Genomic DNA, 18,504 nt, shown 5'->3' with positions numbered 1-18,504 from the left:
TTTTTTTTTTTTTTTTTTTTTTTTTTTTTTTTTTTTTTTTTTTTTTTTTTTTTTTTTTTTTTTTTTCTCTCTCTTAAAAAGTTGATTATTAAATTTATTAATACAACATTATGGCCCCCTTTCGAAAAATTGTAATGTGAAAAAATATGAATGAACCATTTTAAAAAGTATATAGGAATGAAAATGAAAATAATATTCACACATTATTATTATTATTATTATTATTATTGTTTTATTTTTTTATTGAACAGGATACGGATGTAATGTGGGTGAGGAACCCATTTTCAAAGCTAAGCAAAGACGAAACAGAGGATCTTCAAATCAGCACAGATCACTTCAATGGAAATCCCTGGTCCGCATCAAATCCGATCAACACCGGCTTTTATTTCATTCGATCCAACAACAGAACCATAGCGCTCTTCCATAAATGGTACTCTATGAGGAACGACACCTCCGGCCAGAAGGAGCAGGACGTTCTCGTTAATCTCATCCGCGCCGGTGTGATTCCGCAACTCAATCTCAAGGTTAGGTTTCTAAACACTCTCTTTTTCAGTGGATTTTGCCAGAGGAGCAATGATTTCAAACAAGTTTCCACCGTCCATGCCAATTGCTGTCGAACGATCGTCGCTAAGATCGGCGATCTTCGAGCCACTCTTGGCGACTGGAAACGGTTTAGGACGTCCACAAACGCGTCGGAGATCTTCTGGTGGTCGGATCATGTCAGATGTAAGCGATCTTGGAAACATTGACGGATTAAAGTGAATCGCCATGGCGTAGGCGGCAGCGGGGAATTGAATCGGTGAATTTTTGGGCATTTCTAGAACAGAGCCAAAAGGGGAAGGGATTGAATTTGTAAGATGATAGAGGTGCATAACTATTTAATAAATTAAATCTCTCTTTCTATTTGTTAAAAAATTATAAAAAAATTATTTAAAAAAAAAATACATGCCATTTATAATTTAAAGTAATTTATTCTATCATATACAAAAATTTTGAAATATAACCGGCGTGATTATTTCTTCGATTTGATTATTAAACTAATTATTTATCATTAAAAATTTGTATAATTTTATTAAAATCATTTATTTAAAGATAATTATTAAATAAATAAAATTTTTATTAATTAAAATAATTTTAATAATTTTCCTTAATAAGAATAAAATAATTTATATAATTTTATTAAAATCATTTAGTTAAAGATAATTATTAAATAATTATCTCTAAACTGTCTTAAGAATATAATTTATTTATATAAAAAAAATTAGATTAAATTAATAAAAATATTTATCTAAAAAATGTTTTTAAAAAATACTAGAAAGTATTTTATTTTAAAAATATTTCAAAAATACTTTAAACTTTTAAAAGTTTAATTTACACGGTTCAATTTAATATTATATATATATATATATATTTATAAAATTATTTCTATCGATATATAGATAAAATTGTATATCTATACTTTATAGATGGTCTACAAAACGTTTTAATGCTATTATGAATATTTTTTAATTGTTTAAAAAAGTTTAAAGATGCTTTTTAAGATTAAAAAAAAATAGAAAGATATTCATATAATTTTTAAACGGCCTTAAATGGGTTTTCTCTAAATTATTTTGTTTTAACGGTTTCTATCGGTAACTAACCATAATAATTTTTTTAACATTTTTGAAAATTTAGTAATAATTATACAGATTTTTTTAAAAAAAAGTTTTAGCTGTATTTTTGAGATAATAAGGAAGGTTTAAAAAACAGTATTTATATTGATTTTAGCTCATTTTTATTTTTAACATTAAAAGATCGATTCCTTCACATGACAGCTTATTGGCATATATTAGACAACCAAAGGAGGGTTAAACAATTAAATATTTAAAGGCTTTGACCAATTGGATTTAGATCACGGCGGCTTCATCGTCATCTTCGTTTATCTTCGTTTATCTTCGTTTATCTTCGTGAAGCCTCTCTTCCTCCCTCTCTCTCCCTCTTTTCTTGAAGCAGGCCCGGCACCCCATTGTTCACCGCCACGAGCAGCGACGACGAGCCCCCACGGTGCGTGTTCGGTCAATCGGTGCGTCTCCTTCAGGCCGCAGCCCACGAGTTTGCTGTTGTAAAAGCCCGCCTAACACCGCGCGACGCCGAGGTGGTCAAACTGCGGCCGGTGTCAGATCGGAGTCGAAGTGGTTGGTTCCTCGAACTAGTATTCTTGGAATTCGAGTATATTTTTGTTAGGATTAGGCTTTCTCGCTTTCTTATTTGTGTGTGTGTTGATCAATGCGGAGTTGAAACTCCTCGATTTCTTATTGTGTTGTTGTGCTTTCCTTTTACTTGGATTTTAATTCTTATTTGATATTTAATAACTGGATGCATTTGGAAGATTGGCAGATACGCTGGTTGAGTGAACTAAATGACTCTGATTGGGATTTATTAGTTGTTCTTCCGATTGCATGGCAATATGTTGTGTTACTTTAACTTTCATAATCGATAAGTAAATCAAGTGTCTTCCGACGCTCATCTCTGAGTTGTTGAAATGCATTTTCACTTGACGAGATTGAATGACGAACAGGTCTCTCAGTAATGTTGTTTCTGTCTTCAGGCATCATCAATGGGAAGTAGTAATGAAGACAAACTTCGATTTTGTATTGATAGAGGTGGCACATTCACTGATGTCTACGCTGAAATTCCTGGTCTTCCAGATGGTAAAGTTATAAAACTTTTATCGGTTGATCCATCGAATTATGATGATGCTCCAGTTGAAGGAATTCGGAGGATTCTTGAAGAATATGGTGGGAAGAAAATTCCAAGGACGTCAAAGATCCCCACTCAAAACATTGAGTGGATACGGATGGGAACAACTGTGGCAACTAATGCACTTCTAGAGAGAAGGGGAGAAAGGATTGCTCTTTGTGTTACTAAAGGTTTTAGAGATTTGCTTCAAATTGGCAACCAGGCCCGCCCAAACATATTTGACCTAACTGTCTCAAAACCATCAAATCTTTATGAGGATGTCATAGAAGTAGATGAGCGAGTCGAACTTGTTCATGGCAAGGGGGATGATAATCAAGATTCTTCTACTTCATATGTGAAAGGAGTTTCTGGTGAGCTTATTCACATTGTGAAGACTCTCAATGAAGAAGCTTTGAAGCCATTACTGAAGGATCTCCTGCAAAGGGGCATCAGCTGTTTGGCAGTTGTCTTAATGCATTCATACACTTACCCACAACATGAATTGGCTCTGGAGAAATTAGCTCGGAGTATGGGCTTTAAACATGTTTCTTTGTCCTCAGCTTTGACCCCTATGGTTCGAGCTGTTCCGCGTGGCCTTACAGCCAGTGTGGATGCATACTTGACTCCAGTCATCAAAGAGTACTTATCTGGATTCATGTCCAAATTTGATGAGAGCAGTGGGAAGGTGAATGTGCTATTTATGCAATCAGATGGAGGACTTGCACCAGAAAATAGGTTTTCAGGCCACAAGGCAGTTTTATCTGGTCCTGCTGGTGGAGTTGTTGGTTACTCGCAAACACTTTTTGATCTTGAGACCAGGAAGCCTCTCATTGGGTTTGACATGGGTGGTACATCAACTGATGTCAGCCGATATGCTGGAAGTTATGAACAGGTCCTTGAAACCCAGATTGCTGGTGCAATAATTCAAGCTCCTCAACTCGACATCAACACTGTGGCAGCTGGTGGTGGCTCAAAATTGAAATTTCAATTTGGAGCTTTCCGGGTTGGACCAGAATCAGTAGGTGCACACCCTGGTCCGGTTTGTTACAGAAAAGGAGGTGAGCTGGCTGTTACTGATGCAAATCTGGTTTTAGGTTTTGTTATCCCTGATTTTTTCCCATCCATATTTGGTCCCAACGAGGATCAGCCTCTAGATATCGAAGCCACTAGAGGAGAGTTTGAGAAGCTTGCAACTGAAATTAACTCTTACAGAAAAATTCAGGATCCATCCTCAAAGCCTATGACAATAGAGGAGATTGCTCTTGGTTTTGTAAATGTTGCAAATGAAACTATGTGCCGCCCAATCCGACAATTGACTGAGATGAAGGGCCATGAGACAAAAAACCATGCTCTTGCTTGCTTTGGTGGTGCTGGACCTCAACATGCATGTGCCATTGCCAGGCTATTAGGTATGAAAGAGATATTTATTCATAGATTTTGTGGGATCTTAAGTGCTTATGGTATGGGACTGGCGGATGTTGTTGAAGAAGAGCAGGAGCCATACTCGGCCGTGTATTGTTCGGAGTCTATCCAGGAAGTCACTCGAAGAGAGGCAAGTTTACTTAAGCAAGTAAAGCAAAAGCTGCAGGGACAAGGATTCAGCGAGGGAAGCATTAAAACTGAAACATATTTGAATCTGAGATATGAAGGTACAGACACTGCCATCATGGTAAGGAGCCAAAAAGTGGATGATGGAGTAGGATTCGACTTTGCAGCTGTGTTTGAGAAGCTTTTCCAGCAAGAGTATGGATTTAAATTGCAGAATAAGAATATTCTCATATGTGATATAAGAGTTCGTGGTATAGGAGTCACAAATGTACTGAAGCCACGAGCTTTTGAAGGACTTGCAGGTGACCCTAAAATTGAAGGCCACTACAGGGTCTACTTTGGAAATGGATGGCAGGATACGCCTTTGTTCAAGCTTGACAATCTTGGATTTGGTCATGTCATCTCAGGGCCTGCTATCATTATGAATGGAAATAGTACCGTGATCGTCGAGCCTAGCTGCAAAGCTACTATAACCAAATTTGGAAACATCAAAATTGAAATAGATTCCGCCTTTTGCACGGAAAAAGTATCAGAAAAGGTTGCAGATGTCGTCCAACTATCGATCTTCAACCACCGGTTTATGGGTATAGCTGAACAGATGGGAAGGACACTACAGAGAACTTCTATATCAACAAACATCAAGGAACGTCTGGATTTCTCTTGTGCCCTCTTTGGTCCTGATGGAGGATTAGTTGCCAATGCTCCCCATGTACCTGTCCACCTAGGAGCAATGTCCAGTACCGTTCGGTGGCAAATCGAGTACTGGGGCGACAATTTGAACGAGGGAGATGTATTGGTCACCAATCACCCATGTGCTGGAGGTAGCCATCTTCCTGATATAACAGTCATCACGCCCGTGTTTGATAATGGAAAATTGATTTTTTTCGTCGCAAGTAGAGGGCACCATGCCGAGATTGGGGGCATAACTCCTGGAAGCATGCCACCATTTTCAAAATCCATCTGGGAAGAAGGAGCTGCAATAAAAGCATTCAAGCTTGTCGAAAAGGGAATTTTTCAAGAAGAAGGCATTATCAAGCTCCTGCAGTTCCCTAATTCTGATGAAGGTGTCATCCCAGGAACTCGTAGACTCCATGATAATTTATCTGATCTTCATGCACAAGTTGCTGCAAATCACAGAGGGATTTCACTAATCAAAGAGCTTATTGCACAATATGGTTTAAATACTGTTCAGGCTTATATGACATACGTACAGCTTAATGCAGAAGGGGCAGTAAGAGAAATGCTGAAATCTGTGGCCTCCAGAGTTTCATCTAATTCAACTGGATCTGCGGAGGGAAGCTCCATTACAATCGAAGAAGAGGATTACATGGATGATGGTTCTGTAATTCACTTGAAACTCACGATTGATCCTCGTAAAGGTGAAGCCAATTTCGATTTTAGTGGGACGAGTCCCGAAGTATATGGCAATTGGAATGCCCCGGAAGCAGTAACAGCAGCAGCGGTTATATACTGCCTTCGCTGCATGGTCGATGTCGATATTCCTCTCAACCAGGGCTGCTTGGCTCCGGTCAAGATATACATTCCACCAGGCTCGTTCCTTTCCCCAAGCGAGAAGGCTGCCATTGTAGGAGGAAATGTTCTTACTTCTCAGCGGATAACCGATGTCATACTCACAGCATTTCAGGCATGTGCCTGTTCCCAAGGTTGTATGAACAATCTTACTTTTGGTGACTCCACATTTGGATACTACGAAACAATTGGCGGGGGAAGTGGAGCTGGTCCTTCTTGGCATGGAACTAGTGGAGTTCAATGCCATATGACTAATACTCGAATGACCGATCCCGAGATATTCGAGCAGCGATATCCTGTTCTTTTACATACATTTGCACTCAGAGAGAACAGTGGAGGAAGTGGAGTCTACAAAGGGGGTGACGGGCTCGTTAGGGAGATCGAGTTCAAGCAACCAGTGGTGGTGAGTATTCTTTCGGAGAGACGTGTCCATGCGCCGAGAGGTTTGAACGGAGGAAAAGACGGTGCTTGTGGGGCTAATTTTCTGGTAAAAAAGGATAAAAGAAGAGTCTATCTCGGTGGCAAGAATACTGTAACTGTGAAAGCTGGGGAGATTCTTCAGATTTTAACCCCTGGTGGTGGAGGATGGGGCTGCCCTTAGTGGTTCTAGGCAGCGGAGCCATATGTTGCTCTCGAGGATATTTGGATGAAAATAAAATTATGAACTCGTGAGGGTTGGTGTGTATGTGAAGACGTATCTCGTGTATTTTTCTCCTTAATAAAGGGAAGTATTGCTCGGGTTCGCATTCTTCATCTCTTCAATAATCTATTATCGCATTTTTTGAAATAAGTTATATATATGAGTAGAAATGGTTTGATTTTAAGCACCTTTTAGAACAACTTTGACCCACATTCTTTATTCAAAACTCCCATATTATTGACCCAAGTGGCTTAAATGACAAAGGACTGTGACCAAACTCATGTTCTATAAGTCTGTTTTCATTCCTTTTAACTGCAAAGGAATAGGCTTTTCCAAAACTGAGACATCTATGTTTTGCCAAACCTCAGATTTTGTTGGAAGCTGGGCTATTTTCTCTACGATTTCCATGTCTTCTGGAAGAACAGATCCGAACACGGTGTGTGCCTTACGCCACTCGTCGTGGTTGGCCAGGCTGATAAAGAATTCCGGGCCGGAATCGACCCAAGCAACTGATCCTCTTCTAATGGTTGGACAGTATTCCTTAGGATTCTCCTCGAATATGATTCCATGAGCTTCAAGAGTTCCTTGGATTAGAGCAAAGGGAGGACCATATGGAGCCTATAAAGCACACAACAAATGAAAAATATACCACATTAAGGCCAAGAGATTACTGAAACCTGATATATAAATCCTTTAGGGCAGTGATAATAAGTCATAGAGCTCGTTGTGCTTACGTTTTCGACATGGTCCCCATTGGAAAACCAGAAGCTTCCGCGACTTTCAGCACGATGAAATTGGCAACCAACACAACCCAATGCTAAGAGCTCAAGAATGAAGTTCACAGAATGAGGAGCGCAGTCTGGAAAAAGCTGGGAGAGAGAGAGAGAGAGAGAGAGTCAAATATCAAATTTATAGTCCTTACTATATTTCCTCTGGTTGATGAATTCTGCATAAAATAAAAGGAAAGTGAAAGAACGAAGAGAGGGAAAGTAAATGTGAAATGAAGTTTGTTAAACTCAAACCTATTATGGTCTATCTATAATTTGTCAGCTTAACCCAAGTAACAGCCAAAAAAAAAAAACAAAGTCCCGATCACAGGTCACTGGATCGCCACACCATTTTAGGTTCCAATTTAAAAACAAGGTCATGATCCCAGGTCACTGAATTGCCACACCATTCTAGGTTCCAATTTAAAAACAAAGTCATGATCCCGGGTACTGAATCGCCACACCATTCTAGATTCCAATTTAAAAACAAAGTCATGATCCCAGGTCACTGAATCGCCCCACCATTCTAGGTTCCAATTTAAAAACAAAGTCATGATCCCAGGTCACTAAATCGCCCCACCATTCTAGGTTCTTAAAAACAAAGTCATGATCCTAGGTCCCTGAATCGTCACACCCTTCTAAATTCCAATTTAAAATCAAAGTCGTGATCCTAGGTCATTGAATCCCACACAATTCTAAGTTCCAATTTATATCCAAGTTCTTACGGTAGTTTTGAAACATTCATGAAAAACCAGAAAATATTGCAACTTCTCAATAAAATAGTTTAAAGACGAAGAAAACAACCAACCTTCATGCGAAAAGACCCGTACTCAGTCTCCACTCGAACAATTCCCTTAACAAGAAGAAAAGAAAGAGAGATCATTTACTAATGGAGGCTCAAAATAGATTACAAACAAAGTCTGGATCAGGCAGAACTTCTTTATTCACATCTCACATTATTAAGTTGAAACTAATGAACTTCCATGAGAACTTGATCACATGAACAAACACTTACTCCTTAATCCATGGAGTCTTTGTAGTTTAAAATCACTCCATATAGAACCCAAATGGGGAATTAGGTTCAAACATATGCACCCATTCTTCTCCGGGATAGTGGCGGGCTCACCGGAGAAGAAGAAGACGAGGGGAAGAAAGTTCACAGGCTAATGATAGCGCTAATGGTCCGGGGACCTGTTAGAACTAGTTTTAAAGGTCACAGACTAAATTTTTGGTTTTTGAAACTTCCGAGACTAGGGTAAGCCAAGGGGGGACAATATAAGTGAGTGAGTGTGTGTAAGCCTAGTCGAAGATGACTGTTCTAGGCGGGGCGAGCCACATACCTTCAAATGGTCTTGGTCCTACGGACAGCAGAAACTTATTCTCAAACTCGAGAACTAATTCCTTCTACTTTCCTCACATATTCACATAAAAGATTGAATCCATTCAAACTCCTATCTTACTGACAATCACACAAATTCAATAAAAAAAATAACATCCAATTGGATCACAGAGCCTCAAAAGTCCACAGAAAGAGGCTGAAGTAAAAGAAAAGTACCTGTTTTTTCCCAAACACAAGGCCAGAAGTCCACCCGACTTGACCTCCTGACTCTCTTCTCTCAGGGTTCATTATATCCTTCTGTTTCTTCAACCAGCACTGGCACGCAGGTAATACACTATAATCTTCAAATTAATCAAATTCCGACACAAATTCACTGAACTAAACGAATCAAAGTGCCTTCTAACTCTGATGAATTTTCATCCAATCATCAAATTTACGAGATCCATATCGTATTAAATTTCTCATAAATAGAAACAAATATTAAGAATAGATTTCACAATTCACCCGCTTTCGGAGTCCAGTGTTCTCGTTGGTACATTGTTCGATGTCCACCTCTTTTAAGGCTCAACGTCTTCGCAAGCACACCGTCCGATGTTTGACTCCGATCAAGTAATCAGAATGGCACAACGGATGCGTGGTGGGCCCATAACCCCACTGTCCCGAGATCGAAACTTGTTCAAATACCATTTGTAACAGCTCAAGCCCACAACTAACCGATGTTATTTTGTTTGAGCTTTCTCTTTCGAGTTTCTCCTCAAGGTTCTTAGAAAGCGTCTGCGAGAGAGAGGTTTCCACACCCTTATAAAAAATGTTTTGTTCCCCTCTCTAGAGGTGGGATCTCACAATCTACCCCTTTCGCGAGACCTAGTGACACTCATTTCTCTATGGATGTCACAAATATAAATATTATATTTCCAAGTCCCACTGGAATAATCCAAGAACAGAAATTGGTATTTTGTAATCTCATGAACATGAAACTAAGAATTTTGAATATTCTAGAAAGATGTTGAACCTACTTCGTGTTCTTCCTACCATGAATGGCCTGAGAATTAACTTTCTCACAGAAAACCCTATATTAGAACAGAACAAGAAGGGATAAAAGTGATAGTCCAGAGCCATACCTCACCAAATCTTGATCCGCAAATTTTAGAATCACCACAGAACACCCAAGAATCACACAAACACCGACCTCTTTGATCTTCGCACATGGCTTTACAAGCCAAACAACACTCCCTCGACGAATTGAACTTAAAATTAGAGCCCCATTTCACGGCACCTCCCCAAAGCTCCACATGGTCAGTACCTTGGCAACACTCTTCGTGCTCCCCATTCTTGACCAAATCGGAAGTAGAAGAAACCTCGACGGCGCTCGGCCGAATGGCCCCGATTAGAAAGTGATAGACCATAATGCAGGAGGAAATGCCCATCAGAAAGATGATCGCGAGCGCACAAACGCCACGTTCGGCGTCGCTTTGCCTGCGGCCCATCTGATCAGGTAAAACTGAAGACGGCGACGGCAAGGTTTTGGATGAGGGGATTTGTAAGTATGAACAAGAAATTCTCAATCAATCATAATGAATTTCGCGAATAAGTATGGAAGACGATGACACCGAGGGCCAGCGAAGAGCAATCTTGCCATTCACGAACGAGTTCCTTATTCTCGTATTTTGGCGGCAATGAATTTTAGTTTTATTCCTCATCGGCTAACATTTACATAAAAATTTGAAATTAATGAATTCGCCTTTTTCAATAAAATATTCATAAGTTCCGTACAGATTGCGGTGAAACAACCTTTATGATCGTCTTTATGGTTAATTCCTATTAGACCCATAAATAAAATTCAAATTTAAATCTAGCACCATCAATAAAATATTAAGAATTTCAAATTTGTTAACAATATTAACCCTAAATTAAATATATTAATGAACCAAAATTGTATTTATATTAAGAAAAAACGGAAAAAAGAAATGGCTTTCTTCGTTTTAGGTCATAATTTCACCCCACATTTATAGAATAATATTGAAATAAATAGCATACAAGTAAAAGAACAAAAGGATAATTAAATTAAATGCATATTATTTTCGGCTCGAAAAGCCTTCATTAATTGATTATTGGAGGATCAAGGGACTGCCTAATTCAGTGCTAACAGCACTTGGAAACCCCATCACAAATGAATTTAAATGGTCATTTAAACATACATACATCAACCAAATTGAACGTTTCTCCAGTGCTTTGTGAAAAACCTGTGAACTTTTAAGAACTCAGGAAGCACTGCACCAAATTTTGCCTCTAAAAAAGGGTTCCCATCAAAACAAGTGAAAGATCCACCACCAAAATACAATATTATATATAAGTTACAATATGACATTGAATTAGGTTTGAGTATACAAATACAAGTAAAGATAAAACAGGACTTTATAGCTATCAATATGTTCGGTCGGTTGGTCTTGAACCAACAAAAGCAACTCCGACTGGTACCTTACTACACTAATCACAAATCATAACCTGCAAGCAAAACTTCGCAACAAATATAAAGTACAAAGTACAAACAAGACAACCACGCATTTTTTAGCACAGATACTAGAATCAGAAAAAATCAGAATCAAATCAAATGCCACAAAAAACAGGTTCAAAAGGATGAAGGTAAAAGGAAAAGACAGTACATCCTAGTTCCCACAAAACAAACCCATTTCGCTACTATATCTAAAGAAAGTTGAAAACACAGCAAAAGTCAATGGCATGGCATTCCTATACCCTGCGAACATAGAGTCTACTATTGTGTGTGCCATTCATAAATCTTTTGTCCAATTTAATACCACTAAAGAAAAAAGAAAATCAGACTCTCATCATCACCATATGATGATTCCATCTTCAATTAAATTTGGCACCCACACTCCAAAATATCCCCCCTGCCCCCACCCCACCGCCCGGGTCTCTCTCCTCTCACACAAATGGAGGGTCAGAATATCAATGCTCACAACTTAAAGGAACTTAAAATTTGGTTGGTTTCTCAATGAAGGCAAAACCTCTGAGAGTTTGGTAACCCCACCAGTCTAAGAAAAAACTCTAAAGCTCTGTATAATGGTAAGACTTCAAAGTTAGATACCCCACCAGTCTAAGAACAAACTAAAGCCTGTCAGTATCAGATCAGAGCATACCATACCAGTAAGTCATAAAAATATATTGAATAAAAGGCTCCAGTACATCTCTAGATCAACACTCCAAAGACTTTATCAGTACTAGAAAGTATCCAAAAAGCTTGATATTTCTTGCATCAAATGACCACATGGGCAAAATTTACTTGAATTCAACTGTTGGTCTCTCAGTCCTACAAACCATAGAGGGGTTCCAAGACTGCACTAATCCATCAAGGCATCATAAGAAGAATATTCAATTTCTTCACTTGTGACCCCCAACACCACCTTCCATTTAGGGAAGTGTTCTCAAGAGAAAAACATAAATGCAACTTATGAGAATATGCACAATCAGGCACGTCTTTCTTCACTTCTGAATGTCACAAGTTCCCTTACATGGTCCAATCCAGAATTACAAATATCAAAAACCAAGGTCTTAACAACTTAACCAGTCTGGTCCATGGTTCAATACATATTCTAGAAATAAAGTTCGAGGCTGTTAATCTTCATAAAGTTTCCTTCCCACAACTGTAGGCAGAGATAATGTACGCTTCCAAACATCGTCCACATACTATAGGAGCCTCTTTTTCATATCAAGTCTGTTCCATAAACAGAAAACTTGTGACCATATTGTTCCACTTCCACCAATCACTCTTCTTAGAAAGAAGAAGGGCATTCTTCTTATGGAGAAAAGGTCTCCAACGTAGAAAGTGCAGGAGGGGAAATAAAAGGAAGAAGGAAGAGAGAAGAGAGAAGAAAGAAGAATCATGGCAAGAATGGAACAATGAAAGAGCAGTATGACTTGCATCAATAGTATGATCCAGACCCACCGCTGCCCATATAGTTGCCGCCTCCTCCCACACTACGCCCAGGGTACATAGATGAGTAAGAGCTGCTACCCGCCTATAAAAAGAGACATGATCAATATTCTTTAAAAAAAAAAACTCAAAATAAAATGTTCACATAAAAATTAATTCATACATTGCTACCACGAGTCATGTAATCCCCACCATAGCTGGACGAGTACATTCCACCAACATCACTACTAAAGGAACCTGAACAATCAACGGAAGGATCATAAGCAAAACCATGTCTTGAATTTATCAACCTAGCATTACGTGAAACTTCCTCCACATCTCATAGCCTGGAGGCCGCAACATAGACACCTAGTATAAACCCTGACCTGAGATAGAGCTTCGACTATCATATCCTCCAATATTTGATCTGCTGATCCTATCAAACCAGAAATCTGGGTCAGTAAAACAATAAAACTAGAAGCTAATATTAAACTGCAACTGTATTGCATCTAATCTAATTGCAGACAATCTAAATCTTCCCTATACTAGTGTTCCAATGATGTGGGGAATAACAAACCTGCTGTCATAAGCGTCTCCATATTGAGAAGCACCAGCACCATAATCATAGTCCAAACGACTTCTTGATTGACGAACACCAGCATCAGCATAAGCTGGAGGCACATCACTCTAAAAAGTTGGCCAAAATAAGTTAGAGACTACTAACAAGAAATATATGTAACTGTAATAAAATAATGCATATGACAAATCTTACCAACGAGGAATATGGGCGTTTTGATCCTATTATAGCATCATAATCACGTGCACGTACATCACGGAAGCTTGGAGGAGGGGGTCTCTCGAACCTTCGGCCATATCCATCATCTACGTAATCTCTCCTGGGTGCATCTCTTCGAGGTGGATCAGAGAAGGCAGCAGCACGTGAAGCATAATCATCTCTATAGGATGGATTTCTCTCAGGTACAACCCTGGAGGCATAGTCTACAAGCATCCTGCTTCTGGATGGATGCAGTTCCTCACGTCGACCATAATCCCTCTTCAAGCTACTCTTTGAATAAGAAGCAACTGTACAGAAAACAAACATCAGCAACTTGAAGTTGATTACCAAATTCATCGTCCATATAAAAAGTATACATACCATGAGGTCCCCTATCATAAGACCTAGCTACGGGAGCAATTGGTCTTCCTCGTGCTGGCATTGCATTGACAGGACGTCTATCTCTAAGCCCACCTGGCCTCTTTACACCAACAGGTGGGAGATGGCTGCCAACTCCTCTTACTCCACGAACAGGAAGACTTCGTGGACCTGGTTGCCCCCAAGAACCCCTTACTGCTCGTCCAGTTGCACGACCAGGCCAATAATCAGTACGACTAACATGTTTTCCCTTGCCCCTTTGCAAAGGCCTGGATAATCTAGCCCTTACTTTAGCCTAGTAAACGCAAATTGAAGAAGCAATTGTTTCAGAAACAGGAACCTTAGAAAGTAAATCCATTAATTCTGCAAAAAAAAAAAACATGCTTACCTTGTTGTCCCCTTCACCCAGCTCTGAGTTGTTGATGCTTTTTGCACAGGAAACTGCAGCATCATGTGTGTCAAAAGTGACAAATCCAAAATCCTTTCTCTTTGCCGAAGGCATATTTCGGGCAAGCTCAATTTTTTCAATCTCTCCATACTTTTTAAGGAGTCCTCGAACAAATTCTTCATCCCATGAGGCAGGGAGACTATCAACAAAAACAGTCTTAACCTGTTTGTGTGTCACAATAATAATTTAATATCATCGAACATTCTAACAGTGAGTGTGAAAACAGTATCCAGATATCAAATACCCCCACCCAGTCAACAGAACAAGAGAAATACATGATAGCACAAAAAAATACAAGCATCATAATTAACCATAAATAATAAAAACAAAACATTACTTGACTCAAATAATATTTCCTGAAATAACGACAAGTTCCACATTTTTATCCAAAGATAAATTCTGATACTTCGCAAGCAAAAAATAATTCTAGCAATACCAATAATTTAATTCCAACTGGTAAATTTGTCAGAAAAATTAAATACACAACACTTCATTCAAGAATATTAAATAGTTATCTCAATGCTAACCTGTGCCATAATTTCATCACCAGGATCTATAAAAGAATCAGCAAAAGACACTTTGGCAGGTCTATCAACTCCAAATACAACATCCCTTTTTTGTAGACGCTTGAAGGCATCCATGGCATCTGAACGCGATGCAAATTCCAAAAAGGCAAATCCACGATTTGATCCTTCATTATTACTATCTTCTACCAATGTCAGATCCTCAACATTATCAACTCCATAATGTTTCAACTTTTCCTTCAGCTGGTTCCAGTAATATCATAAAGTCAGGAAATTCAAAACTCCTTATAACAAAAAAAAAAAAAATTTATTCACTGATCACTAGAATTTCATAAACCCACAACTTACAATGTCCTTTTTCCATGTCTTGCATATGTTACCAAGAAACAGTGTGTCGCTGTCTTGACTTGGAGTCACACCGCATTGTTTCCCATTAATCTGGAATTTCATGCATTTAAATATAATGAACTTGAGGGGGTATGTCCAAATCTTTACCATTATCCTAAGTAAACAAGAAAATATTCAAAATTGCTTAAAATACCACTGGGTTCTTTAGCTCCGACACAGCACGCTTTGCCTCTTCCACCGTAGCAAAACGTAAGAATGCAAAACCCTTATTCTTCTTTGTCTGGGGATTCATCATCAGTCTGACTTCAGTAACTTCACCAACTGCACTGAAAACTTTCTTCAAATCCTCCTCTTTTACATCCTTGTCCAAGCCTCCAACAAACACTTCAAATTCTTTGCGTTTACGCCTCTCCTTCACAACTTCATGATGCTCATCCTCATCAACATCAACCATCCCAGCATGATCACGGTTTTCACCAGTTTGTTGATCATCATCCTCTCCTTCGAGATCCTCCTGAGCATCGTCAACATCATCATCACCCATATCACCCTCCTCATGGCCCACATTGTCCACAGGCTCACCCTCTCCATCTACCACCTCCTGAACAGCCTCCTGTTCAATTTCTTTTTCATCAAACTCAAAACCTGCATCCTCCTCAGGTTCTGATTCGGGATCATTATCTTCAAGATCCAAGCGCTCATCCTTTCCATATTCTTCGTCCTTCACTTCTTCTTCATCTTCTGAAACGAGATGTAGATTGAAGATCTATCCCGGTCAACAATTCACTCAAGAAAATACACTGGGTATTAAAAAAAGTAAAAACCAAGCATAGCCCTGGAACTTGGGATAGAAATATTCCAGCTTCAGGCCAAGTACCCGCACACCTTATACCGACGAAACCTCAATAATATGAGCTAAGGGAAAGTGGGTAAGTTAAGAAATGAGATTCCACGAAAAAAACATAAATAGAATGCAACACAAGTACACATTGTTCTGAGACGATCGCAATTTTCACGTCTCCATCCTCAAAAGATTATTTTAATTAATATTTCCCCTGGAAAACTAGTACTTTCATCGCCACATAAGTACATCCACCTTAAGCTTTGGGAAAGAAGGCACTTAGGAAAAGGGTGCAAGAAGTAATATCGTGTCTAAAATTCGAACTACGGAAAAGATCATCAGTCGTTAAACATTCCTCAGTTGTATACCAGACAAATATAATTACTAATACCCGTCAATTAAACGTACATACATAGAAGAAAACGTTCTCGAAATCAGAGGGCAGTACTTACTTCTAGGAGGAGCGGACTGTTTCGATCTAACTTCGTGCGAAGGTTCAACCTCCTCGACGTCTATGGCAATCGGTTGTTTCTCCTCGACAACTACCGGTTTATTCTGAATAACGGGCTTATCTTCGACAACAGGGCTTTTTTCCTGCACTGTGACTTCCTCACGAAGCTCCTTGGTTTCTTCAACCTCGACCACCGAGACCTCCTCTACCTTCGCTATCTCTTCGACAACCTCCCGTTCCACCGCCGGCTCCTGCTTCTCCTGCTTCTTCGGCGTACCTCTGGTAACCCTCCCACCTCTCTTCGAACCTGCCGACGCCCCCCCTCTCTTTACCGTCCTTGGAGGCATCTCAAGAAATTCGCAGAATTATCAGAACAACTACAGAGATCTGAAACGTCGAAGATGTACAGCCCTATAAGCTCTGAGAGATGCAAATCGTGTGGTGGAAATACGAAATCTTTTCGGAAATACAAGCGCTTCAAAATCGTAAGATTAAAGAAAAAAAGAAAAAAAAAACCCTAGAAACAATGGAAGAGAGATAAGAAATTGAGCACATATAGAGCGGTGGAAAATTAGAAACCCTAATAACGAGGACGTGATTTATAAGCCAAGAGGAGTTACTTGTCTGTGCCACTTGGACCACGCCTTTACCGTGTGAGCGTTTTAATCACCGTCTGATGGCGCGTATGATATGATGCGTTTTTTTCTTTATTACTTCAATTCGGTAAAGGATGATATATATTTATTTTTAACTCATTATTTTATCCAAAAAAAGAAAATATTAATACTAAAATGTAGTATTATTATACTATATTATATTAAAAAAATATCAAAATATGAAAAATAATTTTTCTAACCTACTTAAATAGATTAAAAATAATAATAATAATAATAATAAATAAATAAAAATAAACATTAACCGGACATCCAAGAGTAAAGCACATTTAGTACGAGCCATAAGAGCAGTACCAAATCGAGGCAACCCTGAATATTAGATATGATCTCAAAATAAGAGGTCAAAGTCGACAAATGAGATGATCGGAGATAAACTTCATCATCAAAAAAGAAAAAGAGGCATGTGGGCCCGATGAACAGAAAATGGAATAAGATTTTAGATGGGGTCAAGAAGTAAACGTGCTTGATTTTTGTAGTTTATAAACACGGGTCATCCTCTTTAAACCAAAACGTCTTTAAATAACTCTCTATCGGGCATGTTGAACAATTAAGCTCGATAACTATTTTGTTTTTTGTTTTTTCTAATTAAATTTTCTTCAAATACTTATTGAATTATATAATTTTCTAAAAAGTTTATAGAGCTTAGGAGTGCAAGTAAAAGCACTTTCTAATACATCTCCTTACAATCACTCCCGAGCACTTTTGAGCCGATCTGAAGCTCAAAAAAGGACTTCATTGTTTCGAAGGCCATGAACACAAACGCCAAGAAATCCAAAAGAATTTGGCCTTTTCTAAGAGAAAAAATGGTCAGCCAATGAACTCACCCATCAATCCATCCCCTGAAGCTGCAGATACTCAAGAGACTCCTTCATGCCCGAGACGCCTAATCCTCAAGCTCATCACTCTAATACCGTTGCTCGTCCTCTAGTTTCAAGAAAAAGGGTTCCTACACCACCTCATCCTCAAGCTCATCACCCTGATACCGTTGATACCGTTGCTTGTCCTCTGGTTTCAAGAAAAAAGAGTTTCTTAGAGTTCATTCGCTTCTAAGACGCATGATCCTCAAGCTCATCACCCTAGTACCGTCACTCGTCCTCTAGTTTCAAGAAAAAAGAGTTCCGTCGCCCCTGAGACGCCTGATCCTTAAGCTCATCACACTGGTACCGTCACTCGTCCTCTAGTTTCAAGAAAAAAGAGTTACGTCGCCCCTGAGACGCCTGATCCTTAAGCTCATCACCCTGGTACCGACACTCGTCCTCTAATTTCAAGAAAAAAGAGTTATGTCGCCCTTGAGACGCCTGATCCTTAAGCTCATCACCCTAGTACCGTCACTCGTCCTTTAGTATCAAGAAAAAAGAGTTCCTTCATCCCTTGAGACGCCCAATCCTCAAGCTCATCACCCTTATACCGTTGCACGTCCTGTTTCAAGAAAGTGTTTCCTAGAGTTCCTTCTTTCCGGAGATGCCTGATCCTCAAGTTCATTACCCAGGTACCATTCCTCGAGTTTAAAAACAAAAGAGTGCTCGTCTTTTGGTTTCAAGAAAAAAGAGTTTTCAGCCGCCTCCCCCGATAAAAATAGTCGAAGACAAGGA

The 18,504-nt window shown here is 39.1% G+C and overlaps 4 protein-coding genes across 5 annotated transcripts in view; 2 read left to right on the top strand and 2 right to left on the bottom strand.

Moving 5' to 3' along the window:
• Positions 1 to 907, top strand: part of LOC111479736 (uncharacterized protein At1g28695-like) — a 23,720-nt gene extending 22,813 nt beyond the window's left edge. Inside the window, exon 4 of the mRNA XM_023124575.1 lies at positions 252 to 907. Coding sequence (XP_022980343.1) covers positions 252 to 749 — 498 coding nt within the window. The 3' untranslated portion in view covers positions 750 to 907. The remainder of the gene's footprint in view (positions 1 to 251) is intronic.
• A 1,046-nt stretch (positions 908 to 1,953) lies between these two features.
• LOC111479649 (5-oxoprolinase) lies at positions 1,954 to 6,449 on the top strand. Its single transcript, XM_023124423.1, has 2 exons — positions 1,954 to 2,174; positions 2,588 to 6,449. The coding sequence occupies exon 2, from the start codon at positions 2,597 to 2,599 to the stop codon at positions 6,395 to 6,397; it is 3,801 nt and encodes a 1,266-aa protein (XP_022980191.1). The 5' UTR covers positions 1,954 to 2,174; positions 2,588 to 2,596; the 3' UTR covers positions 6,398 to 6,449.
• A 181-nt stretch (positions 6,450 to 6,630) lies between these two features.
• Positions 6,631 to 10,198, bottom strand: LOC111479746. Its single transcript, XM_023124590.1, has 5 exons — positions 9,664 to 10,198; positions 8,759 to 8,857; positions 8,012 to 8,056; positions 7,171 to 7,305; positions 6,631 to 7,054 (listed from the first exon to the last, which is right to left on the bottom strand). The coding sequence occupies exons 1-5, from the start codon at positions 10,027 to 10,029 to the stop codon at positions 6,722 to 6,724; spliced, it is 978 nt and encodes a 325-aa protein (XP_022980358.1). The 5' UTR covers positions 10,030 to 10,198; the 3' UTR covers positions 6,631 to 6,721.
• Positions 10,199 to 10,865: 667 nt separating this feature from the next.
• On the bottom strand, positions 10,866 to 16,815 carry LOC111479663 (nucleolin-like). 2 transcript variants are annotated; one of them, XM_023124454.1, is made up of 11 exons: positions 16,240 to 16,815; positions 15,140 to 15,687; positions 14,947 to 15,036; positions 14,602 to 14,841; positions 14,015 to 14,236; positions 13,630 to 13,921; positions 13,246 to 13,556; positions 13,051 to 13,160; positions 12,860 to 12,909; positions 12,658 to 12,731; positions 10,866 to 12,579 (listed from the first exon to the last, which is right to left on the bottom strand). In XM_023124454.1, exons 1-11 carry the CDS (start codon positions 16,583 to 16,585, stop codon positions 12,484 to 12,486), a joined length of 2,379 nt encoding a protein of 792 aa, XP_022980222.1. In that variant the 5' UTR covers positions 16,586 to 16,815; the 3' UTR covers positions 10,866 to 12,483. The 2 variants fall into 2 exon arrangements, with proteins under 2 accessions (XP_022980222.1, XP_022980223.1); XM_023124455.1 differs by having other exon boundaries at positions 15,140 to 15,684.
• Between the last annotated feature and the right edge of the window lie 1,689 nt (positions 16,816 to 18,504).

The sequence above is a fragment of the Cucurbita maxima genome, unplaced genomic scaffold, assembly GCF_002738345.1.
Source record: "Cucurbita maxima cultivar Rimu unplaced genomic scaffold, Cmax_1.0 Cma_Scf00005, whole genome shotgun sequence".
In the NCBI taxonomy this organism is placed as follows: domain Eukaryota; kingdom Viridiplantae; phylum Streptophyta; class Magnoliopsida; order Cucurbitales; family Cucurbitaceae; genus Cucurbita; species Cucurbita maxima.
Note: the sequence above shows the minus strand (reverse complement) of the source record. Positions and strands in the feature narration are given on the sequence as shown.

Coding starts and splice junctions, on each gene's coding strand:
- LOC111479663 (XM_023124454.1), bottom strand. CDS start 16,585: ATGCCTCCAAGGACGGTAAAGAGAGGGGGGGCGTCGGCAGGTTCGAAG. Junction 15,037..15,139: donor CGGAGCTAAAGAACCCAGTG/GTATTTTAAGCA, acceptor ATGAAATTCCAG/ATTAATGGGAAACAATGCGG. Junction 14,842..14,946: donor AGACATGGAAAAAGGACATT/GTAAGTTGTGGG, acceptor TACTGGAACCAG/CTGAAGGAAAAGTTGAAACA.
- LOC111479649 (XM_023124423.1), top strand. CDS start 2,597: ATGGGAAGTAGTAATGAAGACAAACTTCGATTTTGTATTGATAGAGGT.
- LOC111479746 (XM_023124590.1), bottom strand. CDS start 10,029: ATGGGCCGCAGGCAAAGCGACGCCGAACGTGGCGTTTGTGCGCTCGCG. Junction 8,858..9,663: donor GCGGATCAAGATTTGGTGAG/GTATGGCTCTGG, acceptor CCTGCGTGCCAG/TGCTGGTTGAAGAAACAGAA. Junction 7,306..8,011: donor ACGGGTCTTTTCGCATGAAG/GTTGGTTGTTTT, acceptor TCTCTCTCCCAG/CTTTTTCCAGACTGCGCTCC.